The 19,275-nt window shown below is 35.2% G+C and overlaps 1 protein-coding gene across 1 annotated transcript; it reads left to right on the top strand.

Annotated features, from left to right (window-relative positions):
• Window positions 1-5,250: 5,250 nt before the first annotated feature.
• Window positions 5,251-13,177, top strand: LOC110442145 (trypsin delta/gamma-like protein CG30031). The gene is made up of 7 exons (XM_021485612.1): window positions 5,251-5,328; window positions 5,658-5,719; window positions 8,126-8,289; window positions 9,147-9,222; window positions 10,055-10,235; window positions 12,425-12,552; window positions 12,948-13,177. The coding sequence occupies exons 1-7, from the start codon at window positions 5,289-5,291 to the stop codon at window positions 13,092-13,094; spliced, it is 798 nt and encodes a 265-aa protein (XP_021341287.1). The 5' UTR covers window positions 5,251-5,288; the 3' UTR covers window positions 13,095-13,177.
• Window positions 13,178-19,275: the final 6,098 nt, after the last annotated feature.

The raw sequence follows: 19,275 nt of genomic DNA, 5'->3' as shown, positions 1-19,275 counted from the left end.
TATGGTAACATTTTCACGTCTATTGCCAATTTGCACGAGTCATCAAGCGAATATAATTGGATTAAAATAGAGAGATTTCAAATTTGTTCATCAAGGCTAATCCAATTCTTATAACAGGTGGGGAAAAAGAACGAGTTCGTTTATGAAAGTCTACACATTGTACTGTAATCCTAATATTATCAGGACTGGAGATCGATCCATTTATATATAGATTTATAAACCTGTTTTCTGCGTTGATGACCTCCGTGTCAATCAACAACTGTTGTTGCTGCTTTGTTAATGTAGCAGCACTCCTTCCCAATTACATATCATAAGAAATGTCCTTCCTCGACATCATGGTGCGGAGTGAATGTTTCAAGTACTTTATAGGGAGATGCTTCTTAATGACTTATTTGTCTTTAAAACACAAACAATCATTTCGTACGTTTTTAACGTGTAACGCAATTGTATTGTTTTCTGCTATTTTCGGGTAGGTTTTGCTTACAAATTGTTATCAATTGCGTTAGATTGAAATTACATCTTTGATACATACACAAAGTTATCAACATACTAACGCAATTGAACAACAGAATTATTTGATTGAAATTACATCTTTGATACATACACAAAGTTATCAACATACTAACGCAATTGATAACAATTTGAAAGCAAAACCTACCCGAAAATAGCAGAAAACAATGCAATTGCGTTAGTATGTTGATAACTTTGTGTATGTATCAAAGATGTAAAATAACAACTACATATCTTACTGTCGCTTTATCTGCAGCCGAGTAGACAATCTACGGAAATAAATAGAAAGTACCATTTTTATTGGTCAATATAAAATCGATAATAGAATATTTTTTCCAAAATAATATAAATTGATTCGCAGTAACTTTGGAGTTATAGATACCAGTGCAACAATGAACTACACCGCACCACAAAGCTGTATCGTGCTTCTAGGAATAATCGTTGAGGCTAGGGCAAAAAAGATGGAAATCCAGTTTGCTCTATATTACTGTTGAAACAGTAGGGGAGGTGCGTAAAATATCTTAAATGTTACGAATTTCACAAATTAGGGGAGTAACTAGTTAATACCTGGGTACTTGGTAAAGTGTGTATAGTTTGATCCCTGCAAATACCTTAACATGATAACTGTGGTCATTAAGGTTACAGCAAACTTCGAGGACTAAACAATACACCAGCAGAGTCTACCACTTTGTATCTTGAGAGATGAAGGCAACACACACAGGTGACTGTACCTTTACAATTTAGCAATGGATACATTATCCATTTTCTTTTTACATTGCATCATATATTTAAATTTTCAACGATGAATCTTATCGTTAACAATTTGAAGATTAATTTATTGGTGAATGTATCAAGGAAACAAGTAAAAGGTGCACCATGAAATGAAATATAAAGTGAATATAGACGACAAAAAGGGAATGGACGGAATGAGAGAATGAAAGAATGTCAAATTTGGTTACGGCAATATGGACAAGTTTGACTTCTACATCATAGGGTCTCTAACGTCAAAACTACAAAGTTATATATTCTGTATTTGATTAATGCATTAATATAATAAAAATGATATCAAGCTTTCATATGAAACTTTTTATTATAAAATGAATAGTTGATGAGAAATTAAACGTTGAAGCAAATACATGTACCTGTAATAACATACTTCGACTTGCTCAGCGGTTATATCTTGGGAACAGAACATAAGGTATTTATTAGGCCTCAAACATCCTGATCACTATTACCATGACGTATTTGTCACTTGACCTATATAAGCGATGATGAAAAAGTGGGTGACAGCATACACAGTCTGCTGGAAGAAACAAGTAGCATACAAAGTGTTCTACAACCCCTTTTATCACATAATGTACTGTGCTATCCAGTGAATATACCAATGTCATATTTGTTTGCGTATAAACCCATGTAATATGACCTAATAGCCCTGTGATTGGTACAGGACGTCACAGACTTAAGAACTGGAGTCAAAATGGCGGCTTTTTACATTTCAAGGTTGCAAGAAAATTGTCGTTTTGCACGAATAAATGCCACAAATCTTGATTACGTGATAAAAAAGAATCTTACACTCGTTTTCATTTCATATGAAATAAATGAAACTCGAAACGAACTTTTCATTTAAGCTCGCTTAATTGAAAAATTATTAGACTCGTTTCATCAATTTCATATGAAATGGAAACTCATGTAAGATCCTATATCCTATATATATAGTATGACCTGGGTAAAAATGCATTTGGTACCATTTAGGACAAAATTAGGCTAAACTTCAAATCATCACACAGGGAAAGTAACAATTCACCATTTACCTTACCAGAAAATCACATGGCTGCTTCAGGTCCAGATAATATTCCATATTAATTTCTAAAACACCTACTAGACTCATCACTTAGATGCTTTCTATACATATTCAACAAGTTTCCTCATCAACTTTATCTATCTTTATCATTCACGTCAATCAAGCAATGATTACATCATAAATTTCAACAATTAACTTTCAGCACTCCTAATCATTAAACTATCATCATCATCATGATAAATATAATTCATTCATCTACGCCATTATCATTATTATCAATCCTTATCAACAATAATACATCGACATCCTCATCGAGAGAGACGTTTTATACTACTCTTATAACTTAAGGTTGCAGTGAAATTACATAAACAACAAATTGATTAACATTCATGAAAATATCAATTAGAAAAATATCATAGATTATTTCTTATTCTTGTCCTGTCAGGGGATGGGTGTTATTTCTAGCAGCTTATTCCATTTTTTCCATACATTATGAAACTTTGCTACGTTCTCATTACCCTTACTAACGCAAATATATTTTTGAGTCACATACTTATCTTTAATAATAGATTTTCATGCTGACACAGATAAAGTTTGATGTAAACATCTTGCTCGATAGATGTATTGTTTCATAATGATTAATATAAAATTGTCTGTTGTGTAGTATATATTTTTTATTGTTGTGCATGCCAAAATGAAAGTTTCTTTATTAAAAGTAAATGGAATCAATAGAGCATCTAATAAAAATTCAAAGTTCTCAAAAAATGTCTGCACTTCTCTGCACTCCCAAAATAAATATATAACTGTTTCTATTTCTGTTTTACCTAAGAAAAAGTGTGGACTATCAGTTAAACCAATTTTGAATAAAAAATAATTTGTTGTTAATATGTGTTGGTTTATTATGTAATGCAGCCAATGTAATTTGGAGCTTTTAGTAACCCGGAAATTTAAAGGGGTTGCATATATACTTCTCCAAGTTTCTTCATCTATTTCAAATATGTTGTTCCACTTTCTTTTTCCTGTAAGAATAGTGTTATTTCGACAAAGGATATTGTAGAAATCTTTCGACCCTTTACTGTTTTTTTTTTGAAAATTTCTAAATTAGTTGGTAGTAATGGGTAAGAGATGCTCTCGTCATCTAATCGTATATGTGCTGTATATTCCCTGATGGATTTTACAATGCCATGGTAAGTTAGGAAGTTAGAGTTGATATTATATGTTCCCTTAAATTCCTGAAAATGGTAAAAGGTATATATTTTTGGAAATTTAACTACATCATTAACAATAACAATTCCTTTGTTATACCATTCTTTATAAAAAAAACATTTTTCCATTTACAGTAAAAAAAATCATTAAACCAGATATGTGTTTTCAAAACTGAATCATTCCCATTTACCAAAGTCTGTTCTTTCTCTTTAAGACACCTTCAACATTTAAATAAATCTTTCCAAAACTGGATTTTACACTTCATTTCACATTCTTTTATGTATCCTGATCCACAGCTAGCCAAAATGCCTAAGTCAACACTTTTTCCTTGGATACTTTGCCATTTACTTGATTTAGAATATAATCTTCTAATCCATGTTAACTTCAGCGCTGTAATAAAAGAATGTAAATCTATCTTTTTCAGACCTCCTTCATTATAGTCTTTTATTATAATATCCCTTTTTACTTTGTCTACTTTACTATTCCAAAGAAAGTTGTAGAGTTCTGAGTTTAGTCTTTTAATTACGGATAAGTCGGGATTTGACTGAATTGTGATACCAGCAATGATTTCATTATGTGTATTTTACTAATAGAAGTAAGTTTCCTTTTCTTCCAGTCATTTAAAAGGGATTTAAGTTTAACTATTTTTTTGTCAAAATTCATTTTTACCATTCTATGTAAATCTACACGGAAGTCAATACCCAAAATAGTAAATTTAATAGTTTCCCCAATGTAAATTCCATTCTGGACAAAAGTTTTCCTAACTGTATTTCATGCTTCCTATCCAAATGACTTCAGTCTTACTTTTGTTTATCTTTAACCGAGATATATCTGCATATTTTTTTTAATTCTCTCAGTGTCTCTCTTAAAGAATTTCTAGACCCATTAGGAATGACTGATGTATCATCTGCATATTCGGATAATAGTATGGGAGTGTCTTCAATATTTATTCCTCTAATATTAACATTATTTCTAATTCTAATTCCTAGTATCTCAGCGCATAAAATAAATGAATATGGAAAGATGGGGTCACCTTGGCGACTTCCACGTTTTATATTGAAAAACGAAGACAAATTCCCCCCTGATTAACAGATGAGTTTGAACCATTTAAAAAAATACGGACCCATTTCCTTATATCTTTCCCAAAACAAAAAAAATCAAGCAATTTATCAATAAAATCCCAACTAACCGAATCAAAGGCTTTTTCAAAATCAACAGTCAGTAACATACCTGGAATATCATTTTCTTTAGCATAGTGCATAATATCGTATATAATTCTGGTATTTTCACCAATATACCTACCTGAAATAAAGCCAGACTGATCTATATTTATAAGTTTAACTAATACCTTTTTCATTCTAGTCGCAACTGAACCTGAAGCAACTTTATAAAGGAAAGGAAATGCAAAAGAAAGTACATGTGATAAGAATGAAGATATTTAGTATTATCGCTTTGGATCATTTTGAGGGTGGAACATATGTTATTTGTTGTGTTAAACGCGATGGTCACTACAGCCATAACCTTTAACATTGGTCGTTTCGTTATTTATCACTCTCTTCTAATTTGACAAGAATCAAACTTACCGGAGAAACTAGTATCATGATGAAGTGTTTATGACCTTTTGACGCAACACCTATGTAGTATGACCTGGGTAAAACACATTTGGGACCACTTGACATATTGAGAAGTTTGGAACAGACAGCTGGTGCTCGGGTTGAGGTGTATAAAAGTGACTAGCACTTCATTGATCTAATCACCGATCACAGCAGCAATGAAGTTCATCGTAGCTATATGCTTGGTAGCATTCGGAGGTAAGTCGTCTCCCTGTTCGCGGCACTTTTATCTTTCTTTTCGATGTTAATGAATGACGCTTTTAAAAATAAGTTCGTAGGTTTTACTCTACATATTGGTATCTACCATGCATTTGTCCTAATAGACTTTAGAAAACGGAAGTCTGAGTGGTGTATTCCTTTTCGGTCAGGCCTTCCCAGTACCTGTTGTCTTTTTTTATCAAGTCAGGGCAATGATCATTTCATTGAGTGCTTGTAGTTTATTCCAAAAGACAGCTCCGAAAGTATTACACGATCAGGCACAAATGTACCCTGTATGTAATATATCATCTTCTTCTCCTTGTTGACAGCTTGCTCCACACTTCCCCCAGTACCTGTGCACCCCAATGAAGACATCATTCAGCAGGCATTGGTACGTAGTTTTCAAGTTTTCTATATCAAATAAATATACCATATGCAGCGTGCATGCCTCATGTTGATATACATATTTTTATCATGAACCACTTTTTGCTTCTTCATTCCTGAAGTATTAGATAAACATAAAATGGAGGTGGTAAACGTTTCATATAAGTAGTAACCTTGACGTGATTCCATTGGCTTATCTTTGAATTAAGTAGTCGCGTAACGATGTTTTGAGCAGGCAACATCTTTGACAGTGATTCATGGTATTATACAAAGAACTTATGTATTTCCAAGAGAAGCATGATTCTCAAGATGTAATATGAACAATATTGAAGAAATGGTTTCCTCAAACTCATGGAGGTTGCTTACAGTTTTATTTTACATTCTATAATAAACACTCGTTTTATCTTGTTTAAATTAAACATGTTGAGTTATTAAAACATGATAACCAACCAGCATTCGTAAGGGAACTGCTGTATTTTGCTTCAGTATCTTATAATTGTTCGCCTGTTGAATCTAAATATTTCACTATCAATTTGTCGCTATTACTGAAATGTTTATGATGTAATCATAGTGATATGTGTTTAACATCTTCTTCGCTTCCTAACACAATCCATAGTTCAAACAATGTCTCCTCTAATATGATGTCCAAGGTGTTTCTACTCTAGATATTCATTTCATCGCGATTCTACTGCAGTATTAGGCAATACAAGTGAAGGCCTTGCATCATCTATGAGAGGGTTTCTTCCGCGTCCTCGGACGAAGGGACCAAATACATTTACATGAATGAACTATAACGTATCTTTTGACATCCTTGAAGCATGCATTTGATATAAAAAATATGATCCGATACACATATGCAATACACAAAGCTTATACACAACACATTAGCTGATACATACTGCTGAAACTAAGCTGATACACAAAAACAATTACACATATCTGATGCACAAAGCTACTCTATATAGCTGAAACACAAAGCTGGTGCACATAGCCCATACGAGCATCAATTAAACATGAATTGGATCCTGTCAACATCGCTATGCTATTTGCTACTTTAATTATTTAGCTTTATGCATCGACACACTAAATATTTATATAGGTCCTTCTTTAATTCGTAATTATAGTAAGTATTTTTATGCGAATCATGTCCGTATCTCCCTGATATTTGTATACTTTATAATTTATACGTTATTTTCATGCGGGTCCTGTTCATACCTATCTGATATTGGTGTATGTACGTTTCTTGTAAACATCGTCCAGGGTTTCGTTGCTTTCTTGTTGAAACCAGAACAAAAGTTATTCTCTGAGATTATTATGATGACATGGGACATTAAATACTCAAAACATGTAAGACAAAATCAGAGTATCCAACACATATTCCCTGTGTTGTTTGTAAAAGTCGTTTTTTTCTATACATGGACTATTGTAACACAGTCGGTGTTACGACGTTGCGTTATTGATTATAAATAGCCCGAGAACGGACAGGCCAGGAAGTTTTGACCAACGGATTCGTAACTGAGCTAGTTTATGAGGGTGTAGTCGTATAGGCGTAGATGGTTACGTATAGGACAAAACTAATTGAAACCAGTACTATTAATCAGACGTGTTTACGTTCCCACTGACCAGCTAGGCATGCTTTTGATGGGTTATGGACCTTAAGGGAGATAATGGCTGGATGCATCTTATGATCCTAGGCCTCAACTGACTAGTTACGCCCGTAACAATTAGTTATGATGGGTTTAAGGACGGCGGGAGATGATGCTAAAATGACTAGGGACGGTTAGAGACCACACTAAGGTACATACGACAGAGACCGATCGTAACAATTGAGGTTAGCATAATAAATTTCTAACCAATCTTCAACTCTTGTCACTCGTGTTGTGCTACACTATCAAATGAGTTCTCATAATGTGATTTTATGAAAGTAAAGTACCAATTGGCATTAAAAATCGTAAGCATCTTGCGCTGACGAAATGAAAACATTATTTTTAGAGTACTCATTTTGGTAAATTTAACTGCATCATGTATATAGAATACATACATATATATATATATGTAAAAGAACAATGTATAATCCCTAGTATCACTCTGACATTTTTATACAACTCTTAGGTATGATAAGGGTGTTCTGTCCTCATCGTATTGCACTTGTAAATATTGTTTAATTTGTAACATGTGAACATGGCAGACTGTATAAACTAATTTGCATAATGGAAATATAACTAATGCTTAAATACTAACTGAAGTTTTGTTGATTAAAACCTATGCATATCTGTGCTAATACCAATCTGATAAAATACAAGTATTCGTTGCCCACTCCCCGTGGATGTCATTCGTCTGATTAGACATTATATTATATTTGAATCATATCCTTAAATTTTGAATAGGAATATCTTTATTTGTTATTTTGCAGTCTCACCCAGGGAGCAGAATCATTGGAGGCAACGACGCGGAAATATGCGAATATCCTTGGCAAGCTTCCCTTATGTTTAGCAACAGTCACGTGTGTGGAGCGGTAGTGGTGAGCGACAAGGTAGCAATAACTGCAGCTCACTGCGTCTCCTGGGCGCCGTCAAGGTTTGTACCTCAATATCTCTACTTTCGGTTCCGATTGTATGTGCCATTGTTGTGCATTCCATTAAGAATCGATATTTAATACCTCGGTTATAGGCTCTGTCAGTACGGCTGGGTTATATGGAATACCATGGTCTATCCCTTTACACTATACTGTGCTTTAAAGAAGGGTTTCCTTAACGCCCTCTCATAAATACGTAGTCTGACCATAGATAAACGGAATATGTATTTCATTTAGCATCTCACCATAGAGCTATGGACTATTAATTACAAACATTATAATCCAACTGTAAATTAATGAAACATAAATACACACACTCAATAATTAACAACTCTGGGCTACGGAATACATGTTAGACTTCATTCCTTCATCTAACTGTAAACATTTGGGAAAAGGTTAGTTACCCTCCATCATCCAACTGTAGAATCAAGAAATTCATGTTAGCTACACTCGATCGTGGAACTATAGAACTATATATTTGTTTGATACACTCCATAGTTCAAAAATAGAACAACGGAATACATGTTAGATAAACCCCATCCTCTAACCATAGAGAAATACGAGATATCTGTCATATTCAATCGCCCAACCATTGAACTAATGAATAAATTTAGGAAAAATCTAGGATCCGAAATTTGAAATATTGATGATGTTTTACATACACACCATCGTTGACCTATATCACCAATAGTTATGTTTTAAGCACTCAATCATCCTGTTTCTAAACAAGTGACTATAGTCATGTCACATATACTAATAGTACGTCATCCAACTAAAGGAATAGTGACTATGTGTTATATACATAACTCAATGATAGAATTATTGATACAGAGAGGTTTTCTTTTCTTTTATTGAAAAGCTATTTCTCCATTCGAGTCGGCTCCAAAGCACGGTCAAGAGGAGGACTAGTATTTGCAGTAGCCGAAACAGTTGTTGTATGTATAACTTTTATAATTGACTTTATCTCCGGCTGAAATTATCTGGCGAATGGCTATTCCCTATTAAAAATAGAACAAGGTGTAGATAAGATTGTGGTAATGAAAGGTTTGGTTAAATTTTGTTTAACCTCCTACTAACAGCTAAGGTCATTTAAGGACGTGCCTCCATGTGTGTTGTGTATTCGCGCTTGCGTGTCTGTATGCAGGAGACAGGGTATCTTGGTGTGCTTGACTCCTTGTGATAGCACGGTTCTAGTGCCGACTTTATAGTGCCATCTCACAGAAATACCATGCCGAAGGCACCCAGCACAGCATTCCACCCGGTCACATTATACTTTGGCATGTCCCGGCCTGGGGACAGAACCCATTGCCATCATCACCTGGGCGAATGCTCAACATTAAAGCCAAAAAGTGTGGTGTTGCCAAGCAAGGCGCTAGGAAATAGAAGGCAGTTAGAAGTAGAAAGAAAGTAAAAGATTCCAAATATTTCAATGGGTGCAGCAGATTTATTTTGGTCCCCGTTGTGTCCCCAAATACAGGACACCAAAGCAAATTCCCAATTCTGCACTTGGTTCCCATATTAGTCGCCTCCTATGATACCTGCCGTGGGTAACAGCAGGTGAATCTTTTCCCATTTCCCTACTATCAGGGTTGTGAGGTAGTGAGTGGATAGCTCATCAATGTAATTTACGTCAATAAAAAGAAAATTCAAATTTAATATCATTGTTAAAAAATATTATAATATGTAAAAGATATCACACGGTAATGGTGGTTGCCTGAATGTAATTTTTGTAATATAATGAATTTGTGCTATAACTATTATTTACAGCATGAAGAATATAACGTAGGTGCTGGAGCTTTTCCAAATGACATCGCAATTCTCAAGTTCAACGAATCCATCATTGGACCAGGTGCAGCGTCAGTGGCGAACTTACCCGACGAAAACAGCAAAGACTTTGCTCCTCATCGCTGTACTATAACGGGATGGGGATATTCAGTTTACGGTCAAGGTAGTTATCTCCCTTCTCCCCGATGTTAGAACAGTGTGGCAACATCACGACTATAAATACCAACTGATGAGCCATACCGATGTGTTGTGGTAAACATGGTAGTCTGTCAGGGTACAAATACCAACTGTTGTACCATACCGAGGTGGTGTGGTAAACATGGTAGTCTGTCAGGATATAAATACCAACTGTTGTACCATACTGAGGTGGTGTGGTAAACATGGTAGTCTGTCAGGATACAAATACCAACTGTTGTACCATACCGAGGTGGTGCGGTGAACATGGTAGTCTGTCAGGATACAACTACCAACTGTTGTACCATACCGATGTGATGTGGTAAACACGATAGTCTGTCAGGATACAAAAACCAACTGTTGTACCATACCGAGGTGGTGTGGTGAACACGGTAGTCTGTCAGGATACAAATATCAACTGTTGTACACTATAGAGTTCGTGTGGTAAACATGGTAGTCTGTCAGGATATAAATACCAACTGTTGTGCCATACAGAGGTTGTGTGGTGAACACGGTAGTCTGTCAGGGTATAAATACCAACTGTTGTACAATTTAGAGTTTGTGTGGCAAACGTGGTAGTCTGTCAGGATACAACTACCAACTGTTGTACCATACCGAGGTGGTGTGGTAAACATGAAAGTCTGTCAGGATACAAATACCAACTGTTGTACACCATAGAGTTCGTGTGGTAAACATGGTAGTCTGTCAGCATATAAATACCAACTGTTGTACCATACAGAGGTTGTGTGGTGAACACGGTAGTCTGTCAGGATATAAATACCAACTGTTGTACAATTTAGAGTTTGTGTGGCAAACGTGGTAGTCTGTCAGGATATAAATACCAACTGTTGTTCCATACAGAGGTGGTGTGGTAAACATGGTTGTCTGTCAGGATACAAAAACCAACTGTTGGACCCTACCGAGGTGGTGTGGTGAACATGGTTGTCTGTCAGGATACAAAAACCAACTGTTGTACCATACCGAGGTGGTGTGGTGAACATGGTAGTCTGTCAGGATACAACTACCAACTGTTGTACCATACCGAGGTGGTGTGGTGAACATGGTTGTCTGTCAGGATACAACTACCAACTGTTGTTCCATACAGAGGTGGTGTGGTGAACATGGTTGTCTGTCAGGATACAAGAACACGGTAGTCTGTCAGGATCCCAGAACATGGTAGTCTGACAGGATACAACTACCAACTTGTGTTCCATACCGAGGTGGTGTGTTGAACATGCTTGTCTGTCAGGATAGAAAAACCAACTGTTGAACCATACCGAGGTGGTGTGGCAAACATGGTAGTCTGTCAGGATACCAGAACACGGTAGTCTGTCAGGATACAAATACCAACTGTTGTACCATACCGAGGTGGTGTGTTGAACATGGTAGTCTGTCAGGATATACATACCAACTGTTGTACCATACCGGGGTGGTGTGGTGAACATGGTTGTCTGTCAGGATACAAAAACCAACTGTTGGACCATACAGAGGTGGTGTGGTAAGCATGGTTGTCTGTCAGGATACAAAAACCAACTGTTGGACCATACCGAGGTGGTGTGGTGAACATGGTAGTCTGTCAGGATATAAATACCAACTGTTGTACACTATAGAGTTTGTTTGGTAAACATGGTAGTCTGTCAGGAAATAAATACCAACTGTTGTACCATACCGAGGTGGTGTGTCAAACATGGTAGTCTGTCAGGATATAAATACCAACTGGTGTACCATACCGAAGTTGTTATGCAAATATTGTAGTCTGTCAGTATTCCTTTACATAACTTAAAAATCGCAGATATTTAAAATGAGGTTAACAATAAGAATAATATTTTACACTTTTTCAAACCCAACAAAAGAGAGTATATGCCGATTTTAAGAATATTTAATCTTAAACGTTATATTAATAATTAAAAACATCTAGATAAAGCCTTCTCTCAGTGAGATATATCTAAAAAAATTTCGGAACTGAAGTCGATTAATACATTTGCAATGAAAGAAAAATGATTTAATCCTTCAGTAATTTTTTAACACTACATGTATGTGCCATTATGGCAGAATTAAGGTTAAATTAGTGATTTTGCCATCATAAAATATAGGAGGTGCGTTTTCGCGTATGTATATGGCCACGCTATGTCACCAATATTTAAGAAAGTTTAGGAAGTAACATGTTATCTTGAACAGTTCTTCCTGAAGTCCTGCAAAAAGCTGAAATGACTGTGATGAAGCCGAAATGGTGTACGGATGTATTTGGTAGTTATATTAACGACGGACACGTGTGCCTTATATCTGACGATTCTGCATCCTGTAATGTAAGTATAAGGATATTCATGTATAATAACACTGTGCATAGCACTGTATGTGTTTTTAATGGGAATAAAGTGAAATAGGAGAAATTGGAGTAATCTCCAAACAGCCCTTTATTTAGATATAAAAATAGATTGAAATTTTTAATATAATTTCAAATGCTGTAAGTACAGGAAAAATACTGAAAGCTGTCACAAAAAAATGAGAAGTAGGGAAGTACCTTTATAAGCTATCCTATATAGTACTCTATGTAGACCCTATAATGTAGGTAAAATGATAGATAGAAATAACTGTATGCTTACTATAGTGTAGACGTAGAACAAACTGAAAGACATTTTATCTCCATTGTAATACACCATTTATCTTTATACTGTATTTATTTATGTTTGTGCTCAATCAGGGCGACAGTGGAGGTCCTTTGACCTGTGGGGACACCTTAGTCGGAGTGACGTCATTCGGGGCTCTTGGATGTCCCGCAATCTACCCCTCAGTGTACACCCGGATCACATACTTTCGGCAGTGGATCAAAGACAACTCCGGCGTGTAAAGTCACGTGGACATACAGAACGCCCTTACGATGGTGACATATTCGAAAATAAATAATCTGACGGATTTAAATATCACTCTAAACGTGAGCAATGACTGTGATTTGAAATAAAGAATATGACTGAATCACGAAATCGAAGTCGGATTTTGTTATTAGAATTTTGATATAATTTTAAATATTAAGAAATAAATCCATGTACACACCTTCTATACAAATCCATGTACTTACTTACTATAGAATTTGTGTACAATCTAACTATACAATCATCAACACACTAGCTATAAAATCATCAACATATTAAATATAGTTTCTCCAAGTGTTTTTATAGATATTAGACAATTACTTGTTCCAAGTGTTTTATACATAATAGACAATTAGTTGCTCCAAGTGTTTTAGACCTACCTTGGGAAGAGATCAGTTTTGTTGAAGACGTCCAAACTTATTTAGACGACTCACCTTGGCAATATATATCAAATGTGTTGTACCTGGGTATAACATTAGCTAGTGGCAGATGTGTCGACTGTTTTAGACATATTTAGGTAACGTTAATTAATGTGTGGTATCCAGGTATAGCATTAGCTTTGTGTTAGATGCATCCACTGTCTTAGACATATCTTGGTAACATATATATGATGTATGGTACCAAGGTATAACATTAGTTTTGTGGTAGAATTGTCCACTGTCTTAGACATATCTTGGTGACATATATATAATAATAATAATATACAACATTTATATAGCGCCCTATATAATTTGTAAAATTACTCTAAGGCGCTTTACAACATATGGATAATAGTAATGGTTATAATTGTGAAAACAAACAACAAATGCTTTCAATCACTTTCATACATTTAACTAGCAATGTGCACATAAATGAACAAATAAAAGGGTGGTATTTACATGACGTCTTTGCAAAGATTCTAAAATGCAGAAGTGAAGAGGTGAGTTTTTAAGTCCCTCTTGAACTTGGCCAGGGTATTTGACTTCCTAATAGCAGATGGTAAGCTATTCCACAACGTAGCCGAAACCCTCCCAAAGCATCTGTCTTCGTAGGTCACAGTACCAGATTTTGGGACACACAACAAAGATTCTGACTCCGACCGCAGTGATCTTAACGGCTGATACAGGGTAACAAGCTCCTGTATGTACTGAGGAACTGTTCCATTCAGTGCCTTGTATGTGTATACCAGAATTTTGTACTGCGACCTGTATCGTACAGGTAACCAGTGCAACGAATAAAACGCAGGTGTGATGTGCTATCCCTTTCGAGTACGAGTAACTAGTCGTGCTGCAGTGTTCTGGACCCTCTGCAGACGACTATTTTGTTTGTCAGATATACCACAGAGCAGGGCGTTACTATAATCCAACCGAGAGGTAACAAGTGAATGCACCAAAGTCTTGCATACATCTGCAGTTAGAAACTGCCGAATACAGCCGATGTTCCTGATCTGGTACATGTAGTAGCAGGATTTGGCAATAAAGTTTACTTGTTTCTCCATGTTCAGAGAACTGTCAAAGTATACCCCTAGGTTTTTAACAGCTGGAACAGTCTCAATAGTACGGCACCAACCTTGAGCTGGAGAGCCATTGTTTGCTGACACTTTGGGGAAAAGACGATTAGTTCCGTCTTTTCCTGATTAAGTTTAAGCATGTTGGCGTTCATCCAGATCCTGATATCTGTCAGACAAGCTTCCAGACTTTCTGAGACTGAATTCAAACTGTCCTGTGGTTTTATGACCATGTACATTTGTGTGTCATCGGCATAGCAATGATAGCGAGGGCTATGGCGACGACAAATATCTCCAATCGGTTTGGAGTACATACAATATATTCGTGGTCCAAACACCGACCCTGTATGGTACCAATGTATAACATTAGTTTTGTGGTACCAAGGTATAACATTAGTTTTGTGGTACCAAGGTATAACATTAGTTTTGAGTTAGATGTATCCACTGTCTTCGACATATCTTGATGACATATATGTAATATGTGGTACCAAGGTATAACATTTGTTTTGTGGTAGGATTGTCCAATGTTTTAGACATATCTTGGTAACATATATATAATGTGTGGTACCAAAGTATAACATTAGTCATGTGTTAGAATTGTCCAATGTTTTAGACATATCTTGGTAACATATATACAATGTGTAGTACCAAGGTATAACATTAGTTTTGGGGTAGAATTGTCCACTGTTTTAGACATACCTAGGTAACATATATATAATGTGTGGTACCAAGGTAAAACATTTGTTTTGTTGTGGAATTGTCCACTGTTTGAGACATATTGATGTAACTATGTATAATGTGTGGTATCTGGGTATAATTTCAGTTTTGTGTTAGACGTCCCCACTGTTTCAGACATACCTAGGTTATAGTAGAGTTCGAGTCTATATTTCCAGTCTTCTTATATTTCTGTATGCTGACAGGGCGTCGTTAAAAGTGGTGTTCCATGTAGTCTGGGATATTAGGGAACTCGTCGAGGTCACCGTTATCAGCATGTTTGTTACTACAGGGTTTCCCAAAAAACAATTGTGTAATAGAAATATCATCTTTTTATTAGTGTTTTGTTAGACACATTAGCAAGAGAATCGTCAACGTGGTATCGAAAGTGAAACCCGTCTAGTAAAATCTGTCGCTCATGAACATCCTTAAAATGTATGCTATCACACATCTGCGACACAAAAGTCCAAAATTAGAAATCAATGAAGATGTAAAAGACAAGAACAGAAACCAATGAGACACCAAAGGTCGTTATTCTCTCACACACAAAATATGTACGATGTAGAAGAAGCGCTACGCAAACTATACTTTGTTAAATATGCATCTTGCCATTTTATGACTTGTATGAAGAGTAAAACACTTACAGACTCATTGTGAATGGAGTATATTATGAATTTATAAACTTTATGACGCCTTAGTACATGTATATGTGGGTTTTCTTTTTATTCAGATACTTGGACGAAATATCGACAGTCCATACCCGTCCGGTAAAACCTGTCGCACACGATCATTTTTAGGGCCTCAGAGACAAGAAAAGAATAGTTCACGATTGAAAATCGAAAACGTTCTTCGAAAACATTTCCGCAACTTTTTATCGTTGTGATATTGCGAGAGTCTCTCAAAAGTCTGATAATTCTAGGTTAGTATCTACTCCAGAGATACTCAAAACACTTGTACTTACAATACTAGAAGTAATTATATGTTTTGAAATCAGCTGTAGTCGTTTAGTAATAATTATAAATTCCTCACGTAAATACTCACATTTATTTACGTTAAAAGCAGCTACATTTTCATAAACGTAAACAAATACTTAAATATCCAAAGACACTGCGGACTCTTCAAATTCAGCCACTTAAGGTCTTAACTCGGTTTTTACTTAAACATGACCAGTTACTAAGCTATACGATAGGCGTGGTAGTTTCAGTTTTTCTGATCTTGAATTTTATGAGTACAAATTTACAAACAAAACCTAGATAACTCCGTTTACGTTAACTCAAATTGTGTTGAATATCAATGTGTACATTGACACTTAATTCATGGGTATTTTTCTGTGTATTTCAAATCAGTTAGTGTGAACTTTATGATAAATACAATAGGGCACGGATTATCTTTACGTAAGACATACACATAGTTTACATGCAGCTTATATAAACAGATGAATGGTAATAAAATAAGCAATATATTTCGGGATACAGCAACGATTCAAATAATCGGAAGTACACGAAATCGGGGTTCCGGAAATTGGCGCTCTACCGTAAAACTGTTTCACTTGTGTGATGGTCTGCATCACTCTGTTAGATCCCTTTGCTATCCATACAATCATGCCTTGTACAGTTTTTGGTGTTCTTGCTCTCATGTATTTCACACAAACACAAGGTTATATAAATGTACCATAACCACTTTTCAACTCTAGAAGCATTTGATACCCATGCAAGGAGTTGGTATACCTTTTGAGTTAACCCGTATGTAGATCGCGATCTGAACTCGCTTCAATGGACCTGTCTTTTAATTGAAATATCGCGTGACGATGTTTGAGCCACTTTGATGATTCACGGCAATAGACATCGCAGACAGAACTAATGTAGACCTAATTCCAAGAACAACATAAGGATTAATAAGATATTATATGAACATCATTTAATGAAAGGTTCTTAAACCGTTTTCGTGTTTATCTGCTCAAATATCTTACATTATTTAAATTGTTTTAAATAAGTTCAACAAAGTTCATGTCTGAAACAATTTGAAAAATAGGTCGAGTTAAATAAGCATGATATATATATAGCCACCACACTTCAAGGAACCGCTATATTTTGCTACGGTATCTTATAATATATTTCTTCGTCAATCTAAAAATACATGTCTCATGCTTCATAAGGATAGGGATATGTGAAAGCGGTCAACAACGTATTTTCGATATTTTCTTGTAATTAAATATAGAAACTAGAATAATTTTCTAAACAAGCATAACCTTTGAACTATTTTCATCGAAGTCGATTTGATAAATGCACACGCAGCATACATTCGTTATAGGTTGTTGAAGCAATGACTGACAGGAGCAGCATATATGTTGTATTATTTTATTTATAATTTGGTTTTACGAAAGAAAAACAAGTGAATTAAAACATATCTTAAGCATCTTATGCTTACGAAATGAGAACTTTCTTTACAGAGTATACATATTTTAACGTGAAGAATACAATGATGGTAATATAAATATATATATCTACAAACTCACTCTGCGTTGTAAAAAAATAGTTCAACCAAGTGACTTCAACAATATGGGTATGATGCCGTTTTTTACCATTACTTAACAGAGGAAAAGGAGTTAGTGAATGTTATTAGCTTGGTTTCCAGAACTCATCGTATTACGCTTGTACAAATGGTTAAAATTTGAAAATTTCGATATAGCATATTGTTCAAAATGATATAATTATTGTTAATATTCTGATGAATGGAATATATTTTTCAACATTTATGGGTTAAACCGTTTCATATTCCGTGAATTATGTAAGCAACCCATGTTAAATATTTCCAGAAACCGAATGTTGTTACATGTATTACATCATAAATAGTTTAAAATATCCATTTCTCGTACATACATTTTAAACGCTTTTAATGTTTCGATGCAAGCACGAATAAACAAATTTGCATTGGTTTTCTCTCTCTAATTATACATCGGGGTAACACAGTAGATATAATGTTCCCGTGGAAAAGGTGAAACTTTTGTCGGAAGTTCTCAATGAGTCGTAACAACAGCATTGACACAAAACATACAAGATGTAGTTCAATGTTCAAAAACAAACATGTCGATAGTTAAGTGTAAACGTTTCGACACCGTGTGTCATTGTCATGAGCTTTCGATTAATAAGTGACATTAGATGTCCCCATTATTAGCCAGATGACTAGACAGCCTCTTGTTTAGCCTCTTTACAATATACTGTGGTTTATTATGTATGTCTTCCTTTTGCATCACTTTATCTATACTCTATCACCTATCCATACAGGTACGGAATAAAATTAATATAAGATACACTCTATAAACAACCATAGAAGTACGGAATACAACTTATATAACATACACTCTATAAACAACCTTAGAAGTACGGAATACAACTAATATAAGAAAACACTCTATAAACAACCATAGAAGTACGGAATACACGTAAGATACCTCTATAAACAACCTTAGAAGTACAGGATATAACTAAGATACACTCTATAAACAACCATAGAAGTACGGAATACACGTAAGATACCTCTATAAACAACCTTAGAAGTACGGAATACAACTAATATAAGAAAACACTCTATAAACAACCATAGAATTACGGAATACACGTAAGATACACTCTATACACAACCATAAAAGTACGGAATACAACTAATATAAGATAACTCTATAAACAACCTTAGAAGTACAGGATATAACTAAGATACACTCTATAAACAACAATAGATGTACGGAATACAACTAAGATACACTCTATAAACAACCATAGAAGTACGGAATACACGTAAGATACACTCTATAAACAACCATAAAAGTACGGGATACAACTAACATACATTCTATAAACAACCATAGAAGTACGGAATACACTTAAGATACACTCTATACACAACCAAAAAAGTTAGGGATACAACTAACATACACTCTATAAACAACCATAGAAGTACGG

This window comes from Mizuhopecten yessoensis, unplaced genomic scaffold, assembly GCF_002113885.1.
Source record: "Mizuhopecten yessoensis strain PY_sf001 unplaced genomic scaffold, ASM211388v2 scaffold716219, whole genome shotgun sequence".
Classification (NCBI taxonomy): domain Eukaryota; kingdom Metazoa; phylum Mollusca; class Bivalvia; order Pectinida; family Pectinidae; genus Mizuhopecten; species Mizuhopecten yessoensis.
The sequence above is the reverse complement of the archived record's forward strand: the minus strand, read 5'-3'. Positions and strand labels throughout refer to the sequence as shown.

Bases quoted from the DNA above. Each gene is read 5' to 3' on its own strand.
- LOC110442145 (XM_021485612.1), top strand. From the start codon at position 5,289: ATGAAGTTCATCGTAGCTATATGCTTGGTAGCATTCGGAG. The intron at 9,223-10,054 runs GTATGTATAACT...TATTATTTACAG, and splicing joins CAGTAGCCGAAACAGTTGTT to CATGAAGAATATAACGTAGG. The intron at 12,553-12,947 runs GTAAGTATAAGG...GTGCTCAATCAG, and splicing joins ACGATTCTGCATCCTGTAAT to GGCGACAGTGGAGGTCCTTT.